Source organism: Pleurodeles waltl, chromosome 8 (genome assembly GCF_031143425.1).
Source record: "Pleurodeles waltl isolate 20211129_DDA chromosome 8, aPleWal1.hap1.20221129, whole genome shotgun sequence".
NCBI classification, from domain to species: domain Eukaryota; kingdom Metazoa; phylum Chordata; class Amphibia; order Caudata; family Salamandridae; genus Pleurodeles; species Pleurodeles waltl.
This window is the reverse complement of record NC_090447.1, coordinates 659,707,442-659,735,341: the sequence shown is the minus strand read 5'-3', so window position 1 is coordinate 659,735,341 and position 27,900 is coordinate 659,707,442. Positions and strand designations below refer to the sequence as shown.

Genomic DNA, 27,900 nt, shown 5'->3' with positions numbered 1-27,900 from the left:
CTGGACCCGAGGTGCCCATCCGGATCAACACATGGCTCTCTTCTGGGAGAGAAGAAACAACACACGCTGACCCTTCCGGAGGAGGAACGACACATGTTCTTGCTTGCGGGTGAGAGATCGATGCATCCCTGGCCTTTTCTGGTGCACACTTGCCCCTGCAGCTTTATTTTTAACCTACCCAGGTACTTTTGTATGCTAACAACATTTTCACTGTTTTCTAAAGGATCTGCTTTTTAAGGATTGCTTTTTAAATTCATAACTTCACTGAGGTACCTTGGATTTTTGTCGTTTTATTCTTGCTTTGTTTAGATAAATATTAGCAAGGTTTCTTTACCTGTGTTGTGTTACTTTATAGTGTTTTCACTGAGTTACTGGGGGTGTTGGTACAAATACTTTACACGTTGTTTTTGAAGTTAAGCCTCCCTGCTTGTGCCAAGCTACCAAGAAGGTGAGCAGTGGTTAACTGAGTATGATTCTCCTTTACCTTGACTAGAGTGAGGGTCCTTTCTTGGACAGTGGGTAACCTGACTGCCAACCTAAGACCCCATTTCTAACAGCTAGGTCATATTCCATCTCTGTATTTATACAATATCATATGGTGCACAGACACAGGTTTTGTAATGAAAATGAGAATGGTGAAATAGAGGAACAAACAGGAGGTTGTGGAGAAAAGGGGCAAAAGAATGGTAGGTAAGGTGGGTACAAGCAGAGTGAGACTAGGAAGAACAGAGAGAAAGAGAGAGAGCAATGGGTAAATTATATGCTTTCTGCAGTATGTATATTATACGAATTCTAGTCACTTACCACTTAGCCCTGGATTGATTGTGTGGCAATATGGGAATTATGAAAAAGATGACCGTTGCATGCTTCTTTGTAAAAGTGTATTTATTGAATATATTGCAAATGCTAAAATGAAAAATGAAATTTCAAAACATCCAAGAAATGTTCACAGATTTCAAGATTCTAGAGTCCTCAAGAGAGAGATGTAAGAACTGAATCAGTTTCTTTGCAGAAACATTGAGGCTGCAATGCAAGATCTATTTTTCTTCAGTGGTGAAAGTGATATTGGCCAGGCATGAGACTGTGCTCCAAGTTGTGAGATGCAGCCAATGAATCAGACTTGTCTAGATGTCTAGACATTTCTGTGTGTGTTCTAGTCACTGAGTGAAGGATACATTACAGAATTATTCTTCCTTAGCATAAATGTCTTCTTCATACATGGATTCTACCATCTATAAGAGTTTCATCCTTCTCAGGTATGGCCATGGAGTAATGAAGGTATGTTGTTGAGAACAGTCACAGGTGAAACGCAATTTATGAAAAATCAAACATTCAGTTCCAATTGAACATCATGATGGTGGAAAACCTTGGCACATCAACATAACACTAGCTTTATATCGTGTGTATTAGCATATGTTCTCTAGCTGTCTGAGTATTAGCTCATCAAAGTCTGAGTTCTTTCTGACCAAGAACATTGTGAAACACTGTCATTCTGCACAGTGGTCCAACATTGGGGAACCTTCTCCTACTGGAGTAGTTAGAAATCTGAGAGTCCTGATATATACAGAGGCATGTCTAAATATTGTTTACTTAAGTATGGTAATATTATGTATAGAGATTATCTTATTAACTGCAGTTATGTAGTACTTTTGTAAATGATATTCAGGACATGGACCCACATATTCACAGTTTGAAATGGGGTCTGTGGTTGGCAGTCCATTTTCACTATGTCTAAGCAAGGACCCTCACTCTAGTCAGGGTTAGGAGATACACACCTAGGATAACCCCTTCCCTGGTAGCTTGGCACAAGCAGTCCGGCTTATCTCAGAGGCAATGTGTAAAGTATTATTATCAACACACACAGTAATATAGTGAAAACACTACAAAATAGACACCACACCAGGTTAGAAAAATAGGTAATAGTTATCTAAATCAAACAAGACCAAAACAACAAAAATCCAACGTGCACAAGTCAAAATATGAATTTTCAAAAGAATAAGAGTCTTACTCCATGGAAAACAATGGAAACGTTGATTTTGCACAACGTACCTGAAAAAACAAAACAACAAAAATCCAATATACCCAAGTAAAGTTATGAATTTTTACATTTAAAAGAGTCTTACTCCATTTTCTCTCCTGCAAGAGAGTGATGCATTTATTTTTGGATGGGCACCTCAGCTCTGGGCACGTTCACGTCGATTTTGACACCCAGCGACGATGCATGCGAAATCCGGCTGTATGGTGATGAGGAACCAAGCTGCGTGGGGCTTGTGTTGATTTCAGCAGCAGCAAGCGGGTGTTGCGTCATTTCTCCAGCTGCAGTGCAGATGATGTGTCAATTTCCCAGCCGCAATCCAGGTGGCTCATCGATTTCTCAGCCTCGTTTTAGGTGGTGCATCAAATTTTCCCTGTGCAGCTCCTGTGTGTGGATTTCCGCCTTGGTTCCACCAACTTCACCTTTTCAAGGGCCCAGGGACTGGAGTGGGCACCACTTGGCAGGGTATGTTTCTCAGCAGAGAGTCCAGATGCAGGCAGAGGAAGCCTTTGATGGCCCTGAGACTTCAAAACAGGAGGCAAGCTCAGCTACGCCCTTAGAGACACTTCACAAGCAGGAATATTCCACAAAGTCCAGTCTTTGTCCTCTTTCAGGCAGAAGCAGCAACTGCAGGCCAGCTCAGCAAAGCACAGTCACAGAAAAGGGGCAGTACTCCTCCACCAGCTCTTGAGCTCATCTCCTTGGCAGATGTTCCTCTTGAGTCCAGAAGTAATCTAAAAATCTGGGGTTTTGGGTCCACTCCTTATACTCCTTTCTGCTTTTAAAGTAGGCAAACTTCAATGGCAGGCACAGCCCATTCAGGTGTAAGTTTCTGCTCTTCTAGCCCAGATGACCCATCAGGATATGCAGGCTACACCCCAGCTTCCTTTGTGTCACTGTTTAGTGGAGATTCACAAACAGACCAATGGTCAGTCTGACTCAGACAGGGAATACCCAAGCAGGCAGAGTCACAGAATGGTGTAAGCAAGAAAATGCCCAATTTCTAAAAGGGGCATTTTCAAAACTGACAATCTAAAGACCAACTTCACCAAAAGTTGTATTTTAAAATGTTAAGTTCAGAGACCCCAGACTCAAGATCTCTAATTGCTCCCAAAGCGAAACTGCTCTTAAAAGGTTTTTAAAGGCAGCCGCCATGTTAACGTGTCAGAGGGATTGGCCTTGCAACAGTGAAAAATGAATTGACAGTATTTTACTGTTAGGACGTGTAAAACACACCAGCACATGTCCTACCTTTAACATACCCTGCACCCTGCCCATGGGGCTACCTAGAGCCTATCTTAGGGGTGCCTTACATGTATAAAAAGGGAAGGTTTGGGGCTGGCAGGTGGGTACACCTGTCAGGTCAAATTGGCAGTTTAAAACTGCATGCACAGACACTGCAGTGGCAGGTCTGAGCCATGTTTGCAGGGCTACTAATGTGGGTGGCACAACCAGTGCTGCAGGAATCTGATTTAAAAGCCCTGGGCACCTCTAGTGCACTTTACTAGAGACTGACAAGCAAATCAAATATGCTGATCATGGAAAAGCCAATTACACATACAATTTACCCCGGGAGCACTTGCACTTTAGCACTGGTCAGCAGTGGTAAAGTGCCCAGATTACCAAAACCAGCAAAAACAAAGTCCAGCACACAGTCAAAACATGGAAAGCAGAGGCAAAAAAGACAGGGGAGACCACGCCAAGGATGTCAGGTCTAGCCTTCACAAATGCAAGTTTGGCTGTATATGTACGTTTATAACCAAATTGACCTTACTTTTGTCTACCACGTATTCACAAAAAGATGTTTGGCGGGCCCATTATAACTGGGAAGATCTCTACAATGAGTGCAGAGCTCTCTGCACGCTTTAATCCAATTCAAGAGGTGGGAATGTGGGTGTTCCTATGCATTTCAAGATGTGATTATTCTTGGAAGGTTATAATTGGCCACAATTTACTGCCTGGAATTGGTCAGATATTTAATCCAGAAAAGCGCTGAAGTAAAAACTCTTTCTGGGATCAAAAAGGGAATGAACCACCCTTCGATTTGAATGACGAGTACGGGACAGCAATAAATGAATGAACATTTGCACAGGGGGTCCAGTTTTCCGTGTGTGGAGTTATCTTCTGTATACAAAATTACATTCTGTACATCCGTCAGTTTGGTTCATGGCACAGCATATAACCATATTGGATCTGCATGAATGCTTAATGCAATGCAGTTTCATGTGGTGTAGTTATGAAAAAAACATTTAGGGGGTCATTTCAACCTCGGCGGTCTTTTCACAAGACCGCCGAGGGACCGCCATGCTGAAGACCGCCAGTGCTGGCGGTTTTCCGCTCTGCGTATTATGACTGCTGGCAGCCCTCTGACCTTTTCCGGACGGAGAGCTGCCAGCAGCCATACTGGCTGTCGGCGGGGAAGTGGAGGTTGCTCCACCTCCACCGCCCGTCAACAGAACACCGCCCACCGAATCACGTTATGTGATTTGGCGTGGCGGTGTTCTGTTGACGGGATGCTGGCGGTGGTGCAGCCCCCATGGATCCCGTCCCCTCCCGGTGGATCAACGGACCATGTAAGTTGATCGTCCGTTAGGGGAGGGGGCAGGGGGGTGTTGTGTGCGTACATGGGGGTGTGCGTGTGAGTATGAAGAGGGGGTGTGTGAGTGCCTGTATGCATGTGGGGGGTGTAGTGTGTTTGGAAATGTGTGCATGTCTGCCTGTATGTATGTCTGTATGGATGTGTGCGTGTATGTCTGAATGTGTGTGTGGGTGTATGACTGTGTGTGTCTGTTGGCATGTTTGTTCATGTGTGTGTGGGTATGTGTGTTGGTGGTGTCTGCATGCATGTCGGGTGTGTGTCTGTTTAGTGATGTCAGGGGTCGGGGTGGGGAGGGGGGTCCTGCCACCTTTGGGGTGGCAGGGGGTGAGGGGTGGTTGGGAAGGACTCGGGTGGGGGTGGGGGAGACCCCTATCAGTGTTAGGGAAGGGATTCCCTGGCACTGATAGTGCTTACCGCCATGGATTTCATGGCGGTGCCCAACCCCATGAAATCCATGGCAGTCAACCGGGTCATGATACTGCTGGCAGTCTTGTGACCTCCAGCCCAGCGGTCGTCTCTGCCATGACGGTCGGTTCGGAGAAGTGGCGGATGACCATGGCGGTGACCGCCATGGTCATAATTCAAATTTTTTTACCGCCAGCCTGTTGGCGGTAAGACCGCCACTTCTCCGCCAACTGCCAGGGTTGTAATGAGGGCCTTAATCTTATCTAAACAGAAAGTGCTAACTATGCGTAGCGAGATAGAATCTCAGTTACTAGGCCTTGCGAGTATGCTCCACTCTTTCTGTTTCTTCTGTAAATTATTCTATAATCAAATCAATGACACATTGAATAGCTTGTTTCCAAATTAATTAGGCTCTGTTGTGGTTATCACATGGACTTTGACCTTTACACTGCAGTTACAAAATTGTCACTGTGGGTTTATCAGTACACGTCTTATATATTTTGCAAGCTATTTCATATGTAAATGCTGCAGGAATATTGAACAATAACTCAATTACTTATTTGCATTTGAAAAGTGTAATTGAACTAAACACTGGAGTGAACTAATTGAAAATATTTGATGTTTCAGTTAAGAGTTGAAGAGCTGCCCCCTCGTAGAGCACTATTGAAACGTTTAAATGAAAGTGGAGGGAAGGCACTTAGAAGTGCTACACTGAGCTCTGAAGAAAAGCAGACAGTTGAAAGTAGACTTGATGAAGCCAACAATCGCTGGATAAAGGTTAGTCTTTATAGCTCTTTACACTTTGCATGTGCAGCTAGCTGACGGAAGGCCAGATTCTACAGAGGGAAATGTTGAAGTGTGCTTAAACAACTTTTTAAAACTTACATGTGCTTATTTTTTTTAGGTGGGCATTGCTTTGAACATTCTGGGGCTCATTTACAAAATATTGGTGCAAGGCAGCGCCACAAGGCTTCTCACTGCGCTGCGGTGCCCTGCATCAAAAGAAAAGGGCGGAAATGTTGGTATCAATGAGATACAGTGCATTCTTGTCCTCTTCCACTATGCTGGCGCACAATTGGCTGCCATGTCCAACCTACTCACCCTTGCACCATGGTGCAAAGGTGTCTACGTTGTAGGAATTATTGTTTTTGTGCAGGAAGGAACACCTTCCTGCACAAAAACAATGGAAGTGTTTTCCTTCTGTGTGTGCAGAATGCAGCACGTATAGAAAGAGGAAAAAATGAGGAGGAATAAATGTATTTCTCCCTGTTATGCCTCCCCTGGGGAGGCGTAGGCTTTTGAGACATTTGCAGTGTTACAAAACCTTGTTGGAACGCCTCTTTGAGCATAGTATGGCAACTCAGCGACTTATGCTTCATTGCTTTACTCCATATCCACAAGACAAACCATGCAAAGTGGCTTTGCGTGGCTGTGTAGATATGGCGCAGCACCACCGGTGCATCACAAAATGTGATGCACCGGCGGAGAAAGTCACTTGTAAATATGCTTGTGTTTTTTACATCTATGGTATGAAATAAATGAAAGTGTCATAATTATATGCAGGAGTGTCATTTAGTGATTTTTGGTGATGATTATGGTGTAAAATGGTAAGTGATCTGGAGTGCCTATTACATACTCATGTTGAGCAAAATTAGATTTGTCTGTCAGGCGTGATTGTTATTTGTGTCATTAACATCTTACAATGTGAATCTAAAAGTCAGTTTAAATGTGAAGCATTCACCTATTACTTTGAAGCAGGGCTGACTCTAGGGTGGAGCGACAGGTGCAACCACATCCGGTTATGACCTTGGGAGGCGCGGTGTTACAAATAACACAGGTCTAAAAGCATCTGCTGCAGAGTTCCTTGTACGTCCAGCAGTTTTCATGCATCATTAAAAATGTCAAGATAACACCAGTGATTAATGTTCCTGCTGGAGAGAGATGGAGTGTTGCCTATTGTGAGGTTTGACTCATCAAAATGAAGTGCATGTTGCTAATATACCTGCTGCATAGAACGCATCACAGAAATCCTTTTGTTACCTGCAGTTCATAGGTTATCCTAATATAACACAGTGGCCTATGAACAATCATCAAAAAGCTACGTTTAAATTGTATAGTATAGATTAGAACGTTTTTCTCCTAAATCCTTCATTATCCTAATGTTGCTAAAAAGGGTTTGTTTAGGTAGAAATACATTTTTATTAGTAAAGCCAAATTGAAACACTAATGTACATTTAAATACTGAGTTTGTGCTTCTCCAGACCAAACACTCTTAAAATATACTGATTACTGGATAATATGTGACTCCTATAACTTGTAATCGTCACTGTCTTATGTAACATCTCCAAAGACTGATTACCAGGTATATGATTCATTGTCTCTGTATTTTGTGTTTGTTTTGTAAACCAGGCACCACCGACACTAAAGCCGGCCCTAACTTGAAGGCTATTCTTTGAGCAAGGGCTACTATTGTTCTTTGGAAGGTGCTGACACCTCAAGAAAAAATATTGACCAGAGAAGGCAGATAAAATATCATAATAAAATCTCAATGACTGAGAATTTAAACGGGATATGGCTGTCCACCCTTATCCACTTACAATTAGTTTACTTTCTATATAATGTGATTTATGGAGCATATTACACCCTGATGAAAGCTTTAGTCAAAAATGTTGTGGAAGTCAAAACAGTGCGTTACCGTTATGTGACTAATCCACAGCCTCTGTTTTTAGTGACTTCATGCGAAGCCTTCAGTTTCGCTATGGACGCTTGTCTTTCTCATGTGAGTTAGTTTTTTTTAGCTCTTAATAGCTTGGATGACCTTCTAAATGTGGAAACTGGGAGTGAAGTAATGTGTTTATACCTTTGAACGTTATATAGATATAATCAAAGACATGTATAAAAGATTTTAATATTTTGCTAAATCTAGAAGCCATGCATTTTCTGTGAAGAAAATATGATCCATCATTTAGGCATTTGGGCATCAAGGTTACAATACTTAACTGGAAACCCTTTTATTCTGAATCAGTAACGAATTTATGACATGCAGATAAATATGTATGTGCATAAAAATTGATCATCTAATACCATAGTATACATTTTCTCGCATTCACGGCATTCTAAGAGACAACAGGTGAATTTGTGGTAATTAAGGATTTCTGTTAAATTTCATATCTAGATTAATTTTGAAAGGCTGCATTTCAAAACTACTGGGTCTGTGCAGATCCATCTATAGTCATTATGTAACATGCTGCGAAAAAGTGAGTAGCTCTACACATGGTATATGCACACGAACTATTCCATATCATTTGCCATATCATCTAATGTGCAAGCTGCACAGTCAGACAGGGGTATATATCCCACTGCAGTGTGCCTTTTTGCATTTGTATAACTATTGTTGTTTGTGTGGGCGTTGCCCTGCCGTGCAATCCTTATGAGTCTGATAGGCTGCAAGAATAAACTCTAATTGCAGCCTTCTAACAGGAAGAAATCAGGCATCTAGTAGGGCTAATACCGCCTTTGATTTGTCTTCTGAAACTCTAGAAACTTCTAGTGGGAGGAATTCTGCTTCATCTTCAAGTTCTGTAACAAGCAAAAATTCACCAGAAATTTCATGGACTCAGGGTTCGAATGGCACAGAAAATGGGCCGAGGCACCAAAATAAAAGTACCCTCCATTAGTGAATTGGATAGTTAAAAACGTGGCTCATGTTTGCAAATTGGGGTAGTTGTCAACCTGTAAAGACTAGCCGTATAAGTGCTTTACAAAATATGGAAGACTGTCGGGACTTAAGCTTGTTGCAGGCATTGTTTGTTTTAATATCATGAAAATCAACAATAAATACTAGCCCATCCGGCCTCTGAAACAGCCCCATAGGCAGCCAAAACAATGGTCCAAACCCTGACTTGTCAGACTAGCCCCTCAGACACTGCCTGATTGCCCTACAGGCCACTCTGATCCTCCATGGACTGTGTTATGAATATTTATTTCTTTACTTTGCTCCATTTGTGTTGCTGCTTTTGGTATCAGGGAATGTGCAATCTGCCCTAAAATACCAGGGTGCTGCAAGTGCATAAAACTATTTTTTTGTGCTGTGTGAGTTTTACATTATCTTGCTGTCAACTAATGGATTCAATTGTGGCTGAAAACAAAACCAATACATGTTTGGTATATCATTTAACCAAAAATAATGTTTTTTTTCCAGAACATCCATGCACATACATTTGTTGTTTAATTGTAATCAGTTTCTTTTTAAAGAAAAATGATCTATGTGTGGCTGTAAGAAATCCCAATTGTGGAATTAATAGTGACACTCCCCTCTCTCCCAAGCAGCCTTTCTTAACACAAGTCTAGCCCGACAATGCTGTAAATTGACTGTAGAAGTACAAATCCTGTCTTTTCATTAGTATGTTTGGATTATGAGTCTTGCCAGAGTGTTACATTGTTCTGTCCACTGCCATCCAAGTATCATGCGGCCTTTCATACCACACAAGCACCAGGGAGGCCTTTGTCTCTAGCTACCCCACTTAAGTGTTTTTCTTTCTTTACATCAGGACCTGATGGCAGTCATTCAAAACTAATGCTATGAAAGGTCAAATTTTGTTTTCCATATCCAACCAGCGAGCGATTTAAGATTTAAGTATACATTTGAGTGACAAGGAAAACTTATCACAAAATGCAAAACAGTTCTGCTGGAATCCACATGATATTCCTGACTTTTATGGAATACCTACGCCGGCTACAGAGTATGTGGAGACTGTTATAGATTCAACCAGGGTTTTACAACGAGGTGTGAAGTGGTCATTCACACGCTTCTGTTTGGCTTTTGTGAAGCTTGCTGATTTTACTGGCTCTTGGGATAATACTATCAACTCCATTCCTAGTACATGTGGATTGTTTTTCAAATAAAATGATGCAGTCCAAAGCCAGAGAGAGGTAAAGGGTACATAGGTCTCAAATATAGGATTTATGTTTCATACAATGGGCAGCCAGAGAGTTGCTCCTTATACCCACCACTGATTGCTTTGTCTGTACCTTTTGTAATGTATTGCATCCATAATAATTAGCACTTAAGCTTGAAGGAGAGAGAGGAATAAAAATATCAACTTTACCTGGGGAAATATAAGAAGAGGAATGCATCATTTTGCCTAACTCTCTGCCTTGAAATACTTGATATCTGTGAGAATAACGGCAGACTTCTGAGTGGCTCACATCTCTTGTCTACTATGTGTTCTGATGCATATTCTGCAAATTGCTGAGGGGACCGATCTTCTGCAACTTGAAATGCCTAGGCATTGAAAGGTTTGCAGGACCTGATGTTTCTAGCAAAACAAATCCTATTTTCTACCTTAGTGGATAATTCCAATGGCTCAGGAGCTGTATCCAAGTGGACTTTTTTTTTAATTACCTTTGATACTCCTCCCACATTACTGATGGTAGCTATTTTTACTGCATTACCACAAGTGCAAAGCTTTCAGGCTTTTTTCGGTGAAGTTAGTGGACCCTATTTTCCAATACTAAAACAATGTAACTTCATTGGTTTCTGGAAGTACTTTGCAGAAAATCCATGTCTACAAAACCTGGTTTGTGTAAGCCATGAGAACCACAAGCTGGCCTTGTGGAACCATAATAGGACAGAGATTGGGAATCCATGAGATTTATGAAAGGTTACAGAAAGCTTTAAAGTGATAACTGTCAAAGAAAGATTACCACGATTAACAATTGCAAAGCACATTTTTTTTTCATCAAGAGCTTTTTGGATGAACTCTGCTTCACAGAATAAAGTCTTTTTGTTCACTATTCCGCACTGACATTTTCTGTATAAAGACACTGATCTCACGAGGCCTGGATTAAACCTGACTGTCTGCCTTTGTGGTTCAGCCTAGCTTGATGCCTATGAGCCTCTGAGGCCCCTAAACACATATTTGCTGCATAACTTTAGAATAGATGTGTATTAGTCCCTTTGTGGAAATGAATACTAAGAACCTAAAGTAATTGAACAATTTGTGCGGTCAACCATAGCACCGAGACCACTGTGATTGACGTCATTGACAACATCCGCACCCTGCTTGGCAGGGGAGAATCACAGCCCTGATCCTTCTTGACCTCTCTGCAGCTTTTGACACCGTATCCCACCACCACACACTGATCAAGAGACTGCACCAGATCTGGATCAGAGGAGACACATACAAGTGTACTGCCTCATTCCTCAAGGGAAGAATTCAGAGAATCTGACTACCGCCCTTCATTTTGGAGAGCACAAACACCATCTGCATCGTACCTCAAGGTTCATCCCTCAGCCCCACCCTCTTTATCACTTACATGACAACACTAGCCAGCATTGCAAGAACCCACATTTTCAACATCATATCCTTTTCCGACGATATCCAGCTCAACCTCTCGCTCTCAGCAGACCCCACCACCACTAAGCCCAATTTTCACAACTGCTTGATAGATGTCGCAGAATGGATGAAGGAAAGTTGTTTGAAACTTAACACTGACAAGGTTGAAGTGCTGATCTCTGGCAACCACACCTCCCTCTGGAATGACACTCAGTGGCCTGCTGAACTCGGACCCATTCCATCAGCAAAAGAGCATACCTGTAACCTCGGCATCATCATGAACACCAGACTCACCATGCAACAACAGATCAACACAGTCTCCTCCACCTGCTTCCACACTCTCCGCCTGCTCAGAAGAATCTTCAAATGGCTCCTCTTCAGCACAAGAAAAACTGCCACTCAAACCTTAATTACCAGCTGACTGGACTACAGCAGCACACTCTATGTAGAAACCACCATCGCACTCATGAGAAGGCTCCAGACAATAGGGAACTAAGGAGCCAGATTGATCCTCAACCTGTCCAAATGGACCCACATCACTCAACACCCGATAAACCTCCACTGGCTCTCAGACCAGAAAAGATGTAAATTCAAATTACTGATGCATGCCTACAAAGCCCACCATAACCAAGGATCAGCATACATGAAACACCACCTGAACTTCCACCAACCATTCAGAAAATTTCACTCTGCCTCTCTTGCCCTTGCACAGACACTACGCATCCACCATAGCCTCAGCAGAGACCACTCCTTCTCCTTCCTCAACTCCAAATCCTGGAATACCCTCCACTTCTGAACATCACCTCACTGACAGACTTCAGGGAGAGACTCAAGACCTTGCTCTTCTACTAAGCCTAGCTACCCAGCCCATGGATACCCTCACAGGTGATAAGCCATTCTTTACAAGTACTGATTGAACAACTGATTGATTGAAAGCCATAGAAAACATATGCAAAGAAAACAAAAACTGTTCTCTTACTACTAAGGCGTATTTTCTGAATGACTTAAATACTATGAGAAAGACTAAAACACACACAAGTTGATTATTAAATGACACTGTTGGCCAGCAACAGGTACTTCATAAAAATAGATTTCAAATATTCTGTGACATGCCCCACAAAGCAGCAAAACTTCTGAACTATTGTTAGTTACAGGAAACATGTCACAAGCCATACATTAGAGCTTAAGACAAATAATCTTCGTGAGATAGGGAGACCTGTTACCTGCTTGGTAAAATTACCATCTCAACTTGCTTTCATTATAGGTATGAGATCTGCCAACTAGTGTGATATTTTTCTGGCATCGCTATGGGGAATGTGACTAAAGTTTTATAATGAGCTTTGGCTGAAGGTTTGCACAGCTCAACGAGGACGTCCACCAAAGGCAGACATGTTTCATTTGCTGCAACCTTAGTTCAGCTTCTGTAATAATCCAGAGCATGCAGCAACTCTCATGGAAAATAAGTGAAAGTATTATTCTTAACAAAAATACTAAACAATAATACATTAAGAAAGAAATCACTTATATACTGAATTTAAGACGTGTAAATCTTAAATGAGATGATGCAAAACTAAAGAGAAGTTGTCATGAATACGAAGGGGAAACAATAATCTTGGAGGATTTAATATCTTGTAATAAAATTTACATCAATTTAAATATAAAACAAATACGTTGAATTCACCTCAATTCAATATTATGTTTACTTCAGATAAACAACCAACAATCTATGATGAAAAAATACATAAAATGAACAGTAAACAAATTCATTAACACACTTATTTGACATTCAAACCCTATCTCAGTTTGATGAGTGCAATTAAAAAATGCCCTCACCATAATAAATCAAGGGAGGCAATATCGTGCAAGTATGAAAATGCCAGTCGACACGCATTTGTTACAGCCTATATTTTCAGAATGCTTAGTTGTGTTAGTTATAACATAAAATAAAACATAACATTTATAACTATTGCTATTTTAAATTAGCATATGGGCCTAAACTAAGTTCATCCCTCTTTCCCCACCATTTGGAGAAGGACAGTAGGTGATGAGCAATGCCCAAACTTAATCTGGTTAGAAAATCGTTCATACACATAGGAGGCAAATTTTGAATAAGGCTCTAGTTCAGAAGCAGACATAAGTACAATACATGTCCTAATGGAAGTGTTTTCAAGCTTTCCCATAGGATCTGTCTTCTTCATTGAAACTTTCTTTTAAGTCAAATCATCTCTATTTTAGATTCGATTATGTTGTAGACAGGGGTGCCTCCTCCATGAGGGCGGAGGAGCATCACCCCCCTGCCAGCAGCGACAGCTGCAAAACCTTTATGAGGAAATGATAATAAACAGTGTTTATTATCGTTTCCTTGTAAAGGGGCGGCACCACGGGGGTGACGAGTGCGAGGGGGAGTGATCAGCACTCCATCCTCAGAGCACATGTGTGTTTGGCCAGCTGTCTCGGCCGGCCAAACACACATGTGCAGAGGGCCCTCTCCAGCCGAGCAACTGTGTTGCTGGGCTAGAGAGACCCTGCACAGGCTCCCAGTCTGCCTGGGAGCATCCTGGATGGGCGCTCCCAGCCAATCCTGATGATGCTCTGAGCAGCATCAGGATTGGCTGCACAGCAGGCTGCGAGCCTCTGCCTGCCTGCAGCCAGCAGAGGAGCGGGACGCTGCGGGGCATGGGTTTCAGGTACTTTTTTTTTTTTTTTTAATGTTACTAATAATTTCTCCCCCCCCCACCTCCTCTTCCCCAACCCCCTTTAACATCACAAGCCGCGACTGGTTGTAGATGATCGTAAAGCTCACGATAACCTTGTTGATGACATGACATTTGAACATTTTTAAGTCAAATAAACTAATATTGTACACACAGGAAAAATAATCCATGATGAATCCTTGTTCAGGTCGGCCACAGGGGTTGTTATTATATAAACCCATGAAAGAACTGGTATAATTTTGATATTATCTTCCAGATAGCGTACTGCCAATTTCTCGTGACAGGTTCACTGTGATTTGTTATGGGGTAAACCAAATAAACTTCTGCAAAATCGGTTCTCTTGACTTGAAGGCTAGGAATATTTATAGTATCCCTTACACCAGCTCTATACATAGCAGCAGAAGCACATTTGGTATTTATATAGTTTTCATTACTTCAAGTATCTTTATTTGCAACATGAATGGCAAAATTATACATTTCACCCAGAGATTATGTGAATTCTAGTATATATCACATTATTCCATCCTTTACATTTTTCAAAAAGAAATCCTAAATCAGGGAAGCTGATTGTTTTAAAGCGTAACCTATAGTGAAATATGTTCTTGCCATTGTGGGTTTCATGTCCCTCGGTAGGAGAAAGATTTTTGATAAACTTAGCATTTAACTTTAAGTCATGAAACACACATAACCATCAATCAACATTTTAAGGCTGTTTGTAGTATGCAACAAAGGAACTGCATCTCAAATACAGAGAAAAACTGGTATAAAAATTGAGCCTACCCTAGTGATATAATTTCATTGCCCACTCAAATACTCCTGTTGTTGATTCATATAAATAGTGAAGAGAAGATGTACACACTTAAAAGCCTTTGTAACACTTTTATCCAGACCGAAACTGCCTCCACACTTGTCTGTTGTTGGATCTGGCTCTTTTTTCAGGGTCATCTTCAACTGTTTGCCTCCATCCTCCTATTTTTTCTAACCAGTTTTTGTTGGCTTTAGGACTCTGGACACTTTACCACTGCTAACCAGTGCTAAAGTGCATATGCTCTCTGTGTAAATTGTATTGATGACTGGTTTATCCATTATTGGCCTATTTGATTTACTAGTAAGTCCTTAGTAAAGTGCACTAGAGGTGCCCAGGGCCTGTAAATCGAATGCTACTAGTGGGTCTGCACCACTGATTGTGTCATCTATATAAGTAGCCCTGTAAATATGTCTCAGACCTGCCAGTGTCTGGGTGTGCAGCCTTGCAATGACAGTTCAACCTGGCAAGTGTACCCACTTACTAGGCCCAAACCTTCCCTTTTTCTACATGTAAAACTCTCCTAAGGTAGGGCCGAGGTAGCCCCATGGGCAGGGAGCAGTGTATGTTAAAGGTGAAACATGTACTGATGTGTTTTACATGCCCTAACAGTGAAATACTGCTAAATTCAGTTTTCACTGCACAAGGCCTATCTCTCTTATAGGTTGACACGTGGGCTGCCTTTAAATATTCTTAAAGTTCAGATTCCCTTTCAGAGCAGATAGAAATTAGGAGTTTGGTGTCCCTGAACTCACAAGTAAAAAATACATGTATCAGTGAAGGTGTTACTTAGATTGTTAGTTTGAAAATGGCACTTTTAGAAAGTGGACATGTTATTGCTTAAACCATTCAGTGACTCTGCCTGCTTGTGTATTCCACGTCTTGGTCAGACTGACAGTTGGGCTGTTGTGCATTCCCTCCAGACAGTGACACAAAGGGAGCTGTGGTATAAGCTGTGTATCCAAATGAGACATCTGGCTAGATTGGAGGGAGGAGTGGTCACTTACACCTGACTAGGCTGTGTTTGCCCTCACACAATGCAGTCTCCAACCCCCTGGTGTGTGTCTGGGGCCAGGCCTTGGCAAGGCAGGATCTTGTGAACAACAGAGACTCTCCTTTAAAGTTTCCCTAATTTAAAGACAGACAGGAGTATAAGTAGTGGACCCAAAACCCCAGACTTTAGTTTTCTTCAAAAGCACTTCTGAGTTCAAGAGGAACCTCTGCCAAGGAGAAGAGCTGAAGAGCTGAGGATAATTACTGCCTCTGCCTGTGACTGTGCTTTGTTGGGCTATGCTGCAGTTGCTGCTTCTGCCTGCGATGGGGACAAAGACTGGACTTTGTTGGGCCTTCCTGCTTTTGAAGACTCTTCAAAGGCTTGAACTGAGCTTGCCTCCTGTTTCAAAGTCTCAGGGCCATCAAAGACTTTCTCTGCCAGCACCTGGACTCTCTGCTGAGACTCCTGCCCTGCCAGGTGGTGTCCCATCCAGTCCCTGGGCCCTTGAAAGGTGAAGTTGGCAGAACAAGGCTTGAAATCCACCCAGTCAAATTTTCGACGCACCACCTGTAATATGGCTGAGAAGCGACACGCCACCGATTTGAGGCAAAGATCAACGCTCCACCTGCATCGCGGCTGGAAGATCGACGCATTGCGGCTGGAGAAACGACACCAGCTTGGAGCTGCTGATAATGTCGCAAACCCCATGCATCGCTCACTTGCGAGTAAAGAATCAACGCATCGCTGAGTTTTCTGGCGCACGCTCGTCCGTGCGGCTTTATTTTTTATGCAAACCAGGTACTTTGTGTAAAATCAGCATTTCCATTGCTTTCTATGGAGTAAGACTCTTATTCTTTTGAAAATTCATATCCTGACTTGTGTATGTTGGATTTTTGTTGTTTTGGTCTTGTTTGATTTAGATATATATTTCCTATTTTTCTAAACTGGTCTGGTGTCCATTTTGTTGTGTATTACTGTGTGTGTTGCTACAAATACTTTATACATTGCTTCTGGTAAAGCCTTTCTGCTCGTGCCAAGCTACCAAGGGAGTGAGTGGGGGTTAATTAGGTGTGTGTGCCAGGCCGGCCAGTGAAGATCCGGCCCAGCAGTACCCAGGGGGCACCATCAGGTCCAGAGTGTGTGACCTGGATGTAAATCGACCTCCGGCCACTCAGGCAACGTCTGCTATACAAGGAGGGGTTTTTAAACCCACTTCGTTAGCCTCCGAGGAGGAGACCTTCGGCAGCGACAGCACCAGTGGAAGAAGCACAGCACGAGGCCTAACTGAGGAAAACTGCAGCGGTGGCATCAGCGGCAAGCAGAGTGCTGTGCGAAGCGGCAAGGAGGAAAATATGCCAGGACCAGAGGGAACACAAAGACGTTGGTCAGATCCTCTTACCAGCATCCAGGTGGAGGAGCAGGAGGCAGCAAAGCCAGGAGACCAGCCACGCTCTGGGGAGAGCGTGGCCCTGCCAGGTACCGTCTTAATATAGGACAGGGAAAAACAAAGGCAATCGGGACAGGCGGGAGGTGGGAGAACTAATTACCAGACAGCGATCGTTTTGTTTGGTTTATATAGTATTTGTTTTTGTTTGTTTAGAGGAGAAGTGTAATATAGGCTGTTGGGTGAAAACAAAGAAGAGAAATCACCATAGCCGAAGCGGGTGAAGATTGCTGTCACGCTCTGGTTTATCATTAATACAGATTCTATATGAGGTATTAGGGTATAGGAAGAAAATAAAACAAACCACCTTGTTTAAAGCCCATAAAAGAGAAGAGGGTCAGAAAAGGTAGGAGAAGATACAGCAAATCTGAAAGAAGAGACAGTAAAGGCAGAAGAAGAGACAGCAGAAGAAAGGAAGAAAGAAAAACCTAGGAAACGAGAAACGCGGTACAAGAGATAAATGAGAAGAGAAATCAGTGAGAGGAATAAAAGAAGAGAAAGAAAGACAGGAGAGCAAGACAGACTATGGAAAAACAGTGGTAATACTTACCTGTCCACCAACGGTCTTATCTTCTTCTTTTTCCCCATGCGCCTCCAGAGACACCATCTGGAAGGAAAAGAAAGAAGAAAATGAAGACCCAATGAACCCTCAAAGAAGAACAGGGATCGTAGAGGAAGAATACCACAGAGAAAGAAAAGAACTAAACAATAAACTGTTAGTGATCACCAAAAATCTAATAAAGTATATATATTATAACAACTGCCTGCGAGTTTCCATTACTGTGGCCCTGTGACAGTGTGTTTCTCCTTTGCCCTTTCTAGAGTGAGGGTCCTTGCTTGGACAGGTAGTAACCTGACTGCCAACCAAAGACCCCATTTCTAACACCTGTACAGCCTTATCTCAAGTGCAACAACTACAATGCAGTTTCCTCATAAAATCAGTAATTGCTAAATCTAGCCCATGGTTTTTAGGATTTACCAAAGTTTAGGCATATTCACTGGATAAAACACAGAAGTGTGGTACATAAAGGCCAAATGGAGAGAACCCTTAAAATGGTTTCCTATTTGTATGGCAGCAGATGCTGGTTTTAGGCACTATTCAACCATGCTCAAAGTGGCTCTAAAGTCATAATGTATATCAGTCAAAATCCCATTAGAGGATTCCTTGGTTCTGAGGATCAGAATCCATTCTTCACTTTAACTGTGAAACTTATCAAATAAATTAGGTGGTATTGTAAAGGGTCATCTCTCTTTTCCTTCATGAAAATGGGAATGATGATGGACTGACATTACATAGTCGAAAAATTAGTAAAACAGGCAGCAGTTAACACATTTACTTACAACCGGGACCAAAGTTTGATGATATATTTAAATAGGAAATAATGGAAAGTCTATTAAAACAAGGTTATTGATCAAAATGACTGTCCTTAATCACACTTTCACCCCTGAAAAATGAAGTGAAAACTGATTTCAGAAAAAAAACGTTTTTTAAAAGGAGCTTCCATGTCACCTCATCCATATACAGAATCTAAATAGACACATCATAAAGCTACTGAAAAATATGGACAGCTAACTTAATAACAAAAGAGATTTTTAGGAACATCACACAACTGATTGACTTCTAAAATGTTGGTGATTCATAGTTATTCAGGGCTGCTCTTAGGGCGCCCCAAGCTTTGGTTTTAATTGTTAACTTCCATTCTTTAGCAGCATTTTTACAAACTACTCTGCAAGGTGTGCTGGGGGAACATTACATTGCCATTAACTTCAACCTTATAAGTTCAAATGTCACAGTAAGAATATTTTTATCAATTTAAATTAGATTTTGGTTATTTACAAACCATACACGCATTCAGATATATGCAGTTAATAATTATCAAAGTGCTATACTTCTTAAGTACATGGGGCATGCTTAAGAAAAGTGGTGCTGCACCAAGTGCAGCGCCACTTTCCTTGCGCCCCCTAGCGCCCCCCTGCCGCCACCATGTGTGCGCCGTATTTAAAATACGCAGCACCATGGCGCAGGGTAGGGGGTAATAGGGTCAGAATTTTGTACACTATTAATGGGCTGTTCAGGGTTAGCATCAAAATTTTGGGGCTAAACCTGAACAGTACATAAGGGCCGATTGTAACTCATGGTGTACCCCCTTTCAACACCTGCTCGGAGCAGGCATTAAAAATGCTGAAATAAATGACACAAAGAAATCTTTTTCGCCCCCCTCTTGAATATGCGCAGGTATAATGTGTCACAAGGGATTGCAAAGGGGTTAGAAAGTGGCAGAATGCATACATTGTGCCACTTGGTAAATATGGTGCAACGTTTTTGTCATAATATCGCCACAGCATAAAAAAATGATGCTAATGTGGTGCAAGGGGCTCTTAAGTCTAGCCCTTAATTGTACAATTATAACAATGGTATTTGGAGGGTAAACATTCCTCTCACATTTACTTTTAAGATTGATGTAAAAAGTTTTAAAAATTGTAATCATAAAGCAGTGGTGAATCACTGAGGTGTGCCACTGTGTGTGTGTGTTTGCCTGGCTTGCTGATATATAGATTGATGCTCCAGCAGTAGCCATGTATTTTGCCATTTCTTCTAATGATTGCAGGAATAATCGATTCAGTGATTTACTATATTTAGATCTAAAGAATATGTTACACAGTGTTAGTAATGGGGTTTCTGGTTGGCTAGGGTATGCACCTAAGCCAGGCAGAACCCACCCATTCTAGTCAGGGCAAGGGAGTTACACGTCCAAGATAACCCCTGCTCATCCCCTTGGTAGCGTCGCACGAGCAGTGGTGCCTATCCCAGAGGCAATGTGTAAAGCATTTGCTCAACACACACAACACATGTGACGCACTATCCCTACCACAAAGGAAACACAACACCAAGTTATATGAAAATGTACTGTATTGTACACAACACAATTATTAGATCAAACACAACATGTCAGTAATATCCTGCTACCTTAGCAGTTGTCAGGACGTTACACATTAGTTACTCTGCAGAACCAGCAGTAGTCACATATAACACACAGGTTACTTAGTATTCTGCAACATAAGCAGTAGTCAGGAATCACATTACTTCACAAATGCACTTGTCATAGAAATATCATAAATGCCTATATCAGGAACATTATAAAAACATATGGCAAGTCAGGAAATCATATTAACATGTTATGCCCATAAAAGGAACATTGAAAAACATATATGTAACATCATAAAACTGCACAGGTTAACCTATAAATCCCTTATGTCCATACTAGGAACATGTGAAGATGATAAGTCCAAAGAAAGTACCTGTTTTTATGATGAAGGCACCACCAGTGCTATGAAGATCCAGAAAAGGGGGCCCCCGGCGCTCCTATGTGCAAAAATGGGGGCCATACATTGCTCCTGGGGGAGGGGGTGCAGCACACACCCCCTCAGGTTTTTATAACTGGCCCCTCCTGGGGCCTGCGACCTCTGGGGGCCCGTCCCAGGCCTCAATCGGGGGGGCCCAACAATGCCCTAAAACAGCAACAGGGGGCCCGGCGGCACAGGGAGCCTCTGATGAGGCCTCCACCCCGCCCACCCTTCATGAGGGTATTAAAATCGGGCCCCTCCTGGCAAAGCCAACAAACCACAAGGGGACCCAGCGACAACCAGGGCCCCCTGTCCGAAGGACGGGAGCTTCCTGCTCCTTAGGCAGCGACCGGGAGGGAGGGGGTCTTATCCTCGCCTTCCTCCTGTGTACTGCTAACCATGCAGCCCTAGGGGTGTCCAGAGGGGCCTCCAAAGAGGCTCCTCTCCTGCTTGGGCAATCTGCAGTCCATTCGCCCACACCCAACCTGGTGCGCGAGTGTAGAGCAGGCTCCCGGGCCGCAGCAATGTGCAGGCACCAAAGCAGGTGCCTGCTTGTGCCCTGGGGCGCTCCTCACAGCGTGCTTCGCCCCAGGGGCACGGTAGGGGCACGCTGACTCCTCTGGTTACTTTCAATGGTGCCCAGGTGGCACAGGTTACAGCACGTCTTCGACGCGCTCTGGGTTGCAGTGGTGAATTTGAGCACAGCGAGGCACTCTTGAAAGCGCCGGAGGCACCACTCACTATACGCTCTCAAGCGCAACTGGGCACCACAAGGGAAGCATGTTCCAAGCGCTTCCAGACAAGAGGGAAAGAGCTCTCAAGGCGCTTTAGGAGGCGATGAAGCACTCCTCATGATGGGTACAATTGCAGGGGTCAGGGGCCATGGTACCCACCCCGGGGGACAAAGCATCCAAGAAGAAGGAGCACAGAGGGTAGGGCCCAGCAGCAGGCCAACGCAAGGGGGATGCAGACAGATGGCAGTCTCTCCTAGTGACCAGCAAGTCACAGGTCAGCACAACAGCAGCAGTCCATGGCAGTTTCTTGTGAGTCCTCCAGCAGTCTGTGTCCTGTTCCAGTTAAGTTCCAAAATGTCTCCAAATTGTGGAGAAAATTCCCCTGTACTTATACTCAGTTTTACAGTGTGTTACAAAGGAATGGGAGAGGAGGTTCCAACCAGTTACAACTGGTTCTGGGAGTGCCCCTTCTCTCCTCCAGCACAGGCTCCAAACATCAGTTGGGGGTAAACGGCCCTATTGTGTGAGGCCAAAGCACAGACTTTACAAATGCAGGTGTGCACCGCCTCTCCCTTCTCTCAGTCCAGGATGACCATACGATATGTAGATGCACCTCTGTGACACCTCCACCCTCCCTGTGTACAGGCTGTCTGAAAAGTATGCACAAAGCCCAACTGTCACTCTGCCCAGATGTGGATTGGAGTCAAGCTGCAAAACACCAGAGTCATAAGCACAGAGAAATGATCACTTTCTAGAAGTGGTATTTCTCTAATAGTAATAAACAAATCTACTTGCACCAGTAGGCAGCATTTCTCATCACCATTACAGCCATACCAAACATGCCTATGCTATCCCTCATAAATCAGACAATACCCCCTACATATAAGTCAGGGCATTTATAATGCACTCCTATGAGAAGGCAGCACTCACAGCAGGGAGACACCCAGTTAGGCTGTTTGTCACTACCAGGACAGGCCACGCAACTTGGCACATGTCCTGCCTTCTACATATAAAGCACCCTGCCCATAGGGCTAGTTGGGGCCTACCTTAGGGGGAACTTACATGTAGTAAGAGGGGAGTTCTAGGCCTGGCAAGTAAATTTAGATGCCAGGTCCCTGTGGCAGAAAATTGCACACCCAGGCCCTGCACTAGCAGGCCTGAGACAGGTTTGAAAAGCTACTTCAGTGGGTGGCGCATGCAGCGCTGTAGGACCAGTAGTAGCATTTAATTTACAGGCCCTGGGTATAGAGATACCACTGTACAAGGGACATATAGGTAAATTAAATATGCCAATTAGGTATAAGCCAATCATACCAACTTTAGATGGGAGAGCACCAGCACTTTAGCACTGGTCAGCAGTGAAAAAGTGCTCAGAGTCCTAGAGCCAACAGCAAGAGGTCAGAAAAATAGGAGGAAGGAGGTAAAAAGTCAGGGCCACAAGGGCCAGGTCCAACACACAGCAGAATCTAGCAGACTGTATAGTGTCCTGGCATATGAGGTAAAAATTCCCCTACTGATGCTTGTACATCCAATTTTCAGCAAATGCTTCGAAGCCTATTCACTTCTCTTGGATACAAAGCCATGTACACTGTCCACAACAGACTAAGGAATTGCTATTGTTACATACAAAATTAGGAAACACACTTAACCAGTTCTGCGCCATTTATGAATACTGACAGGGGGTAATACAGACTCTTCCACTATTCCCTGTATGTCAAAACGGGTGTTGTCTTACTTTCTGGTCCATTACCAAATCCTAATCTGAGAAAAGGGGCAAGCCAAAATTCTGCTACTTCACTAGCAGAATCATGTTACAATTTCCTTTGTTAGATCCCACAACCAGTAGTCAATTTCTTCTAATGTGTGATGTGATGAAAGCTTTCTGTCCCCGGTACATCTCATGAAGGGCTAAGGTGAAAAAATAAAAATGAAACACTTACTGGAAAAGAGTGCCCCCTCAAACCTGAACTTTCCCTCACTTTATCAACAACAATAAAACGAGAACTTGGTGGAAATAAAGGCATCATTAACTCCAGTGAAACCAACATGCAGAACTCTGACAGATCACAGATGCTTGAGACAGGGTTTGCTGCCTATAAAAGTAACATCAGGAAAAGCCCAATGTGTGTGTTTCTGGTAGAAAAAGGTTATTCTATCACAAATTTGTCACCAGTTCTTTTCCAGGAGAGCCTTTGAAATCCGTCACCAGCCAACATCAGAGCAACATCTCAGTACAAACTAATTGATTTTACCTCCCAACCAAAGAATACAGTCTTCTGTGCAATTAATTTCTTGGTGAAAATGATACCAAACATTACATTTCTCAAACTCAAAAACTAAGTAAACATCTTTTTCAAAATCAAAATCTGTATTGTTCTCTGCTTTCTGGCACGGCTCTATGCACTCTCAATAAATCACCACCATTAGTACCAGTGACAATAAGTTATGGTTTGATAGATTATTGTGCACCCACTACAACCATTGGTCGGTGGGGATGAGATGAGGAAAAGTAAGGTAAATAAAATCAAAATGAACAGTAAAATAACTCACCTAAACAACAAATAATAACTGTCTTCAGCATAGCCCCCCCAAGTCATCTCAGATTGTTTCACTGTAATTCATACTGAATATTAGATTTGGCATTGGCCTACTCCAGTGTTGTGTTCAGCACTGCTCTGGGTGCACTATATATATAGTGATGATTCAGGTGTTGCATCGTTGTTGCTCAATTGTGTGACTGTGTGTGAGCTGGATATCTGAGGCTTGTGAGTTCCGTAAAATCTTAGGCCGGGAAGGTGATGCTAGGAGCAAACACCTTATCAAATTGATCTCGTTTGTGATCTAGGGCTGCAGAGATTTTGTTTCCATGCCCAGGAGTTCCTACAGGTTGCCCTACCAGGTTCCTTAGTTTGAGATCACACTGGACCCCGAGAGTGCAGCATAGACCTGGTTGCAGCAGTAAAAGAAAGTGTTTAGTCCTTACCTCACCTTGATCGTATTGAATATGTCAATTATTTTAGAAGGCCAAGTTTGATGTATGTTGGAAATGACAGTATGTCAGGGTTGAAGATTTTGTTAATGTCTGAGAGTACTTCTTGCCAATATGTGTTTTGATTTGAGGTAGCGCTACAGCAGGTAGTTATTGTGCCTGCACCACGTTAGGCCTGTTAGCACTCAGTCATTTGTGTGTGATTCTATGTGTTGATGCATCCAGGGGTGTAGTACCACCATTACGTAGCTTCTTTTGCTGAAGCACTGACCACACATATGCATGTTCTGTGGAATGTGCAAATCCATTCTTCATCAGTAAGTGCAGGATCGGACTGGCCCTTAGGGCAATCAGGCAGTGCCCTTTGAGCTAGTCTGACAGATCAGTGTGTGGCCAGTTTTTTTGCAGCCGTGGGACTGTTTTATAGCACGTGGGATGGTTTTTAGTGTTGATTTCCCTGGTATTACCCTTTATAGGTACTGTCTTCACTAATGAGGGCCACTTTTATTTTAGTGCCCATACCTATTTTTTGTCCCAGTCCGACCCTAAGTAATTATATGCTTTAGTTCTGCCTCTCATCCTTTTTATGTGGGTGTTTACCCAAGAGATGTCTTTTACCTAAGTAGTTTGTAAATCTAGGACAGCATATGGTTATCATCTTTCTTCGTGATGAGCCATTTTTCAAATGGGGAAAGAGGCCTGCTATCATAAGGCCTACTAACAGCTTGAGTTACCCAGTGCCTTATGTGCAGATATCTTTCTTCCTCAGGAACTCCATAGTAGTTAGTGATTTGTCCAAAAATGTGTAACCTTTCAAGAATTGTAGGAATCCCCAAAACTTGTCCAGTTTGCTTTTTGCCATCCAAGGTCATGTTGCCTGTCTGGATGAGAGAGAAGTCAGAACTGCAATGAAATGGGGAAAGACGTGGAGGTGAGCCACTTTGAGGTAGCTACCCTATCCCAGGCACTCAGGATGAACTTTGTGACTGGGGATGAATATACACCACAATGCCTGTGTTTCTTATTCAAATATGACAGCTTCTGAATGTGCACCTATTTACCGGTGTTTCTCAGATTCAGTCCTATTCCATTACACTATAAATATAGTTTGGGCCACTGCATAGCAATTAGTGAGGGTGTGAATTCCCAGGCTTCCATGCCTCTGTGGTAGCTAAGACTATTTCTTTGAAATACAGGGCTTTTTGCCCTCCTAGATTAAATTTTCCATTAGGTGCTGTAGTCTGTCTGTCACCTTCGGGGTATGGGCTTGCAGTGCACGGTCTGGCCCATAAACAAGATTTTGGGCAGGAGGGTCATTTTGATTGTTGTAATTCTGCCCAACCAAGGCAGGCCATCCAGTTTCCAAGACTTTGGGGGTGATTCTAACCCTGGCGGTCGGTGATAAAGCGGCGGCCAACCCGCCAACAGGCCGGCGGTCTAAAAAATGGAATTCTGACCCTGGTGGCAACCGCCAACACAGCCCGCCACATTAACACTCCGACCGCCACGCCGGTACAGACAAACAGCGCGGCGGTCACCGCCAACAGGCAGGCGGCAGACAATGTACCGCCCACAGTATTACAACTCACCAATCCGCCACCTTTTCTGGGGCGGGAGCCCCGCCGATAAAAACACGGCGGAAACAGACTACGGATGGGAAAACGCTCACCAAAACACACTCCACGAGTACGGAGGACAGCATGGAACCCGAATTAAACATCCTACCTGCTCTCGTCTACCTTCTCATCTACCACGAGTACGAACGCCGGCGCAGACGACAACGGTGAGTACTGCACCTACGACACACGGGAGGGGGGAGGAGGAAAGGTTACGGGCACACACATATGCGACCCCCACCCCCCCAAACTATGTACACACCAATGCAGAGCAACAATGCACAGTGACACCACCCAAACCCCCCTGAAAAATGCAAAGACATAATTAAATTGTGAAGAAAAATTTATATAAAAAATAGACTCTGATATGTATCGGTCAACTATGTAAAATATCCATAACAAAATAATACTATACACACTGCCATGGAGAACCGAGGCAATTAGTCCTCTACATCAAAGTTAAATAGAACAGTCCGTGGGCTACAGTGTAGCGACACAAGGGCAAAGCCCACACAGGAGACCTGAGTCATTTGGAGAGAACACTGCAGGGGCATCTGATGAAAAAGCTACAGGCACCTCAGGGGGAAGGGAAGGGGGGGGCACCACAGCCACATGAGTCCACGACGCCAGATCCACGAAGGGGCCACCATGCCCACTGTGCCATCCTGGGGAGTGCAAAGCCACAGTCTCTCAAGTCTCTACAGTGGGTGGGTTGCCCACTCTGCCATCCTGGGGAGTGCAAAGCCACAGTCTCTCAAGTCTCTACAGTGGGTGGGTTGCCCACTCTGCCATCCTGGGGAGTGCAAAGCCACAGTCTCTCAAGTCTCTACAGTGGGTGGGTTGCCCACTCTGCCATCCTGGGGAGTGCAAAGCCACAGTCCATCAGGTGGATGACAGTCTCCACTGGTCAAGGAGGAGGCATGGTGGGCACAGTGAACTATAAACAGTGCTTGACAGGAAGGGCCCAGCGGAGCGGTGCTTGAGACGGCGGGGCCCAGCGGAGCGGTGCTTGAGACGGCGGGGCCCAGCGGAGCGGTGCTTGACAGGAAGGGCCCAGCGGAGCGGTGCTTGAGACGGCGGGGCCCAGCGGAGCGGTGCTTGAGACGGCGGGGCCCAGCGGAGCGGTGCTTGACAGGAAGGGCCCAGCGGAGCGGTGCTTGACAGGAAGGGCCCAGCGGAGCGGTGCTTGAGACGGCGGGGCCCAGCGGAGCGGTGCTTGAGACGGCGGGGCCCAGCGGAGCGGTGCTTGAGATGGCGGGGCCCAGCGGAGCAGTGCTTGAGATGGCGGGGCCCAGCGGAGCGGTGCTTGACAGGAAGGGCCCAGCGGAGCGGTGCTTCACAGGAAGGGCCCAGCGGAGCGGTGCTTGAGACAGCGGGGCCCAGCGGAGCGGTGCTTGACAGGAAGGGCCCAGCGGAGCGGTGCTTGAGACGGCGGGGCCCAGCGGAGCGGTGCTTGAGACGGCGGGGCCCAGCGGAGCGGTGCTTGACAGGAAGGGCCCAGCGGAGCGGTGCTTGACAGGAAGGGCCCAGCGGAGCGGTGCTTGAGACGGCGGGGCCCAGCGGAGCGGTGCTTGAGACGGCGGGGCCCAGCGGAGCAGTGCTTGAGACGGCGGGGCCCAGCGGAACGGTGCTTGACAGGAAGGGCCCAGCGGAGCGGTGCTTGACAGGAAGGGCCCAGCGGAGCGGTGCTTGAGACGGCGGGGCCCAGCGGAGCGGTGCTTGAGACGGCGGGGCCCAGCGGAGCGGTGCTTGACAGGAAGGGCCCAGCGGAGCGGTGCTTGAGACGGCGGGGCCCAGCGGAGCGGTGCTTGAGATGCCGGGGCCCAGCGGAGCGGTGCTTGACAGGAAGGGCCCAGCGGAGCGGTGCTTGAGACGGCGGGGC

General features: G+C 44.3%; 1 protein-coding gene across 7 annotated transcripts in view; it reads left to right on the top strand.

Moving 5' to 3' along the window:
- DMD (dystrophin) overlaps nt 1-27,900 on the top strand; it is a 6,960,831-nt gene that overhangs the window by 3,765,361 nt on the left and 3,167,570 nt on the right. For all 7 annotated transcript variants that reach the window (XM_069204753.1, XM_069204756.1, XM_069204758.1 and 4 more), the window contains one exon: nt 5,667-5,816. In XM_069204753.1, coding sequence (XP_069060854.1) covers nt 5,667-5,816 — 150 coding nt within the window. The remainder of the gene's footprint in view (nt 1-5,666; nt 5,817-27,900) is intronic.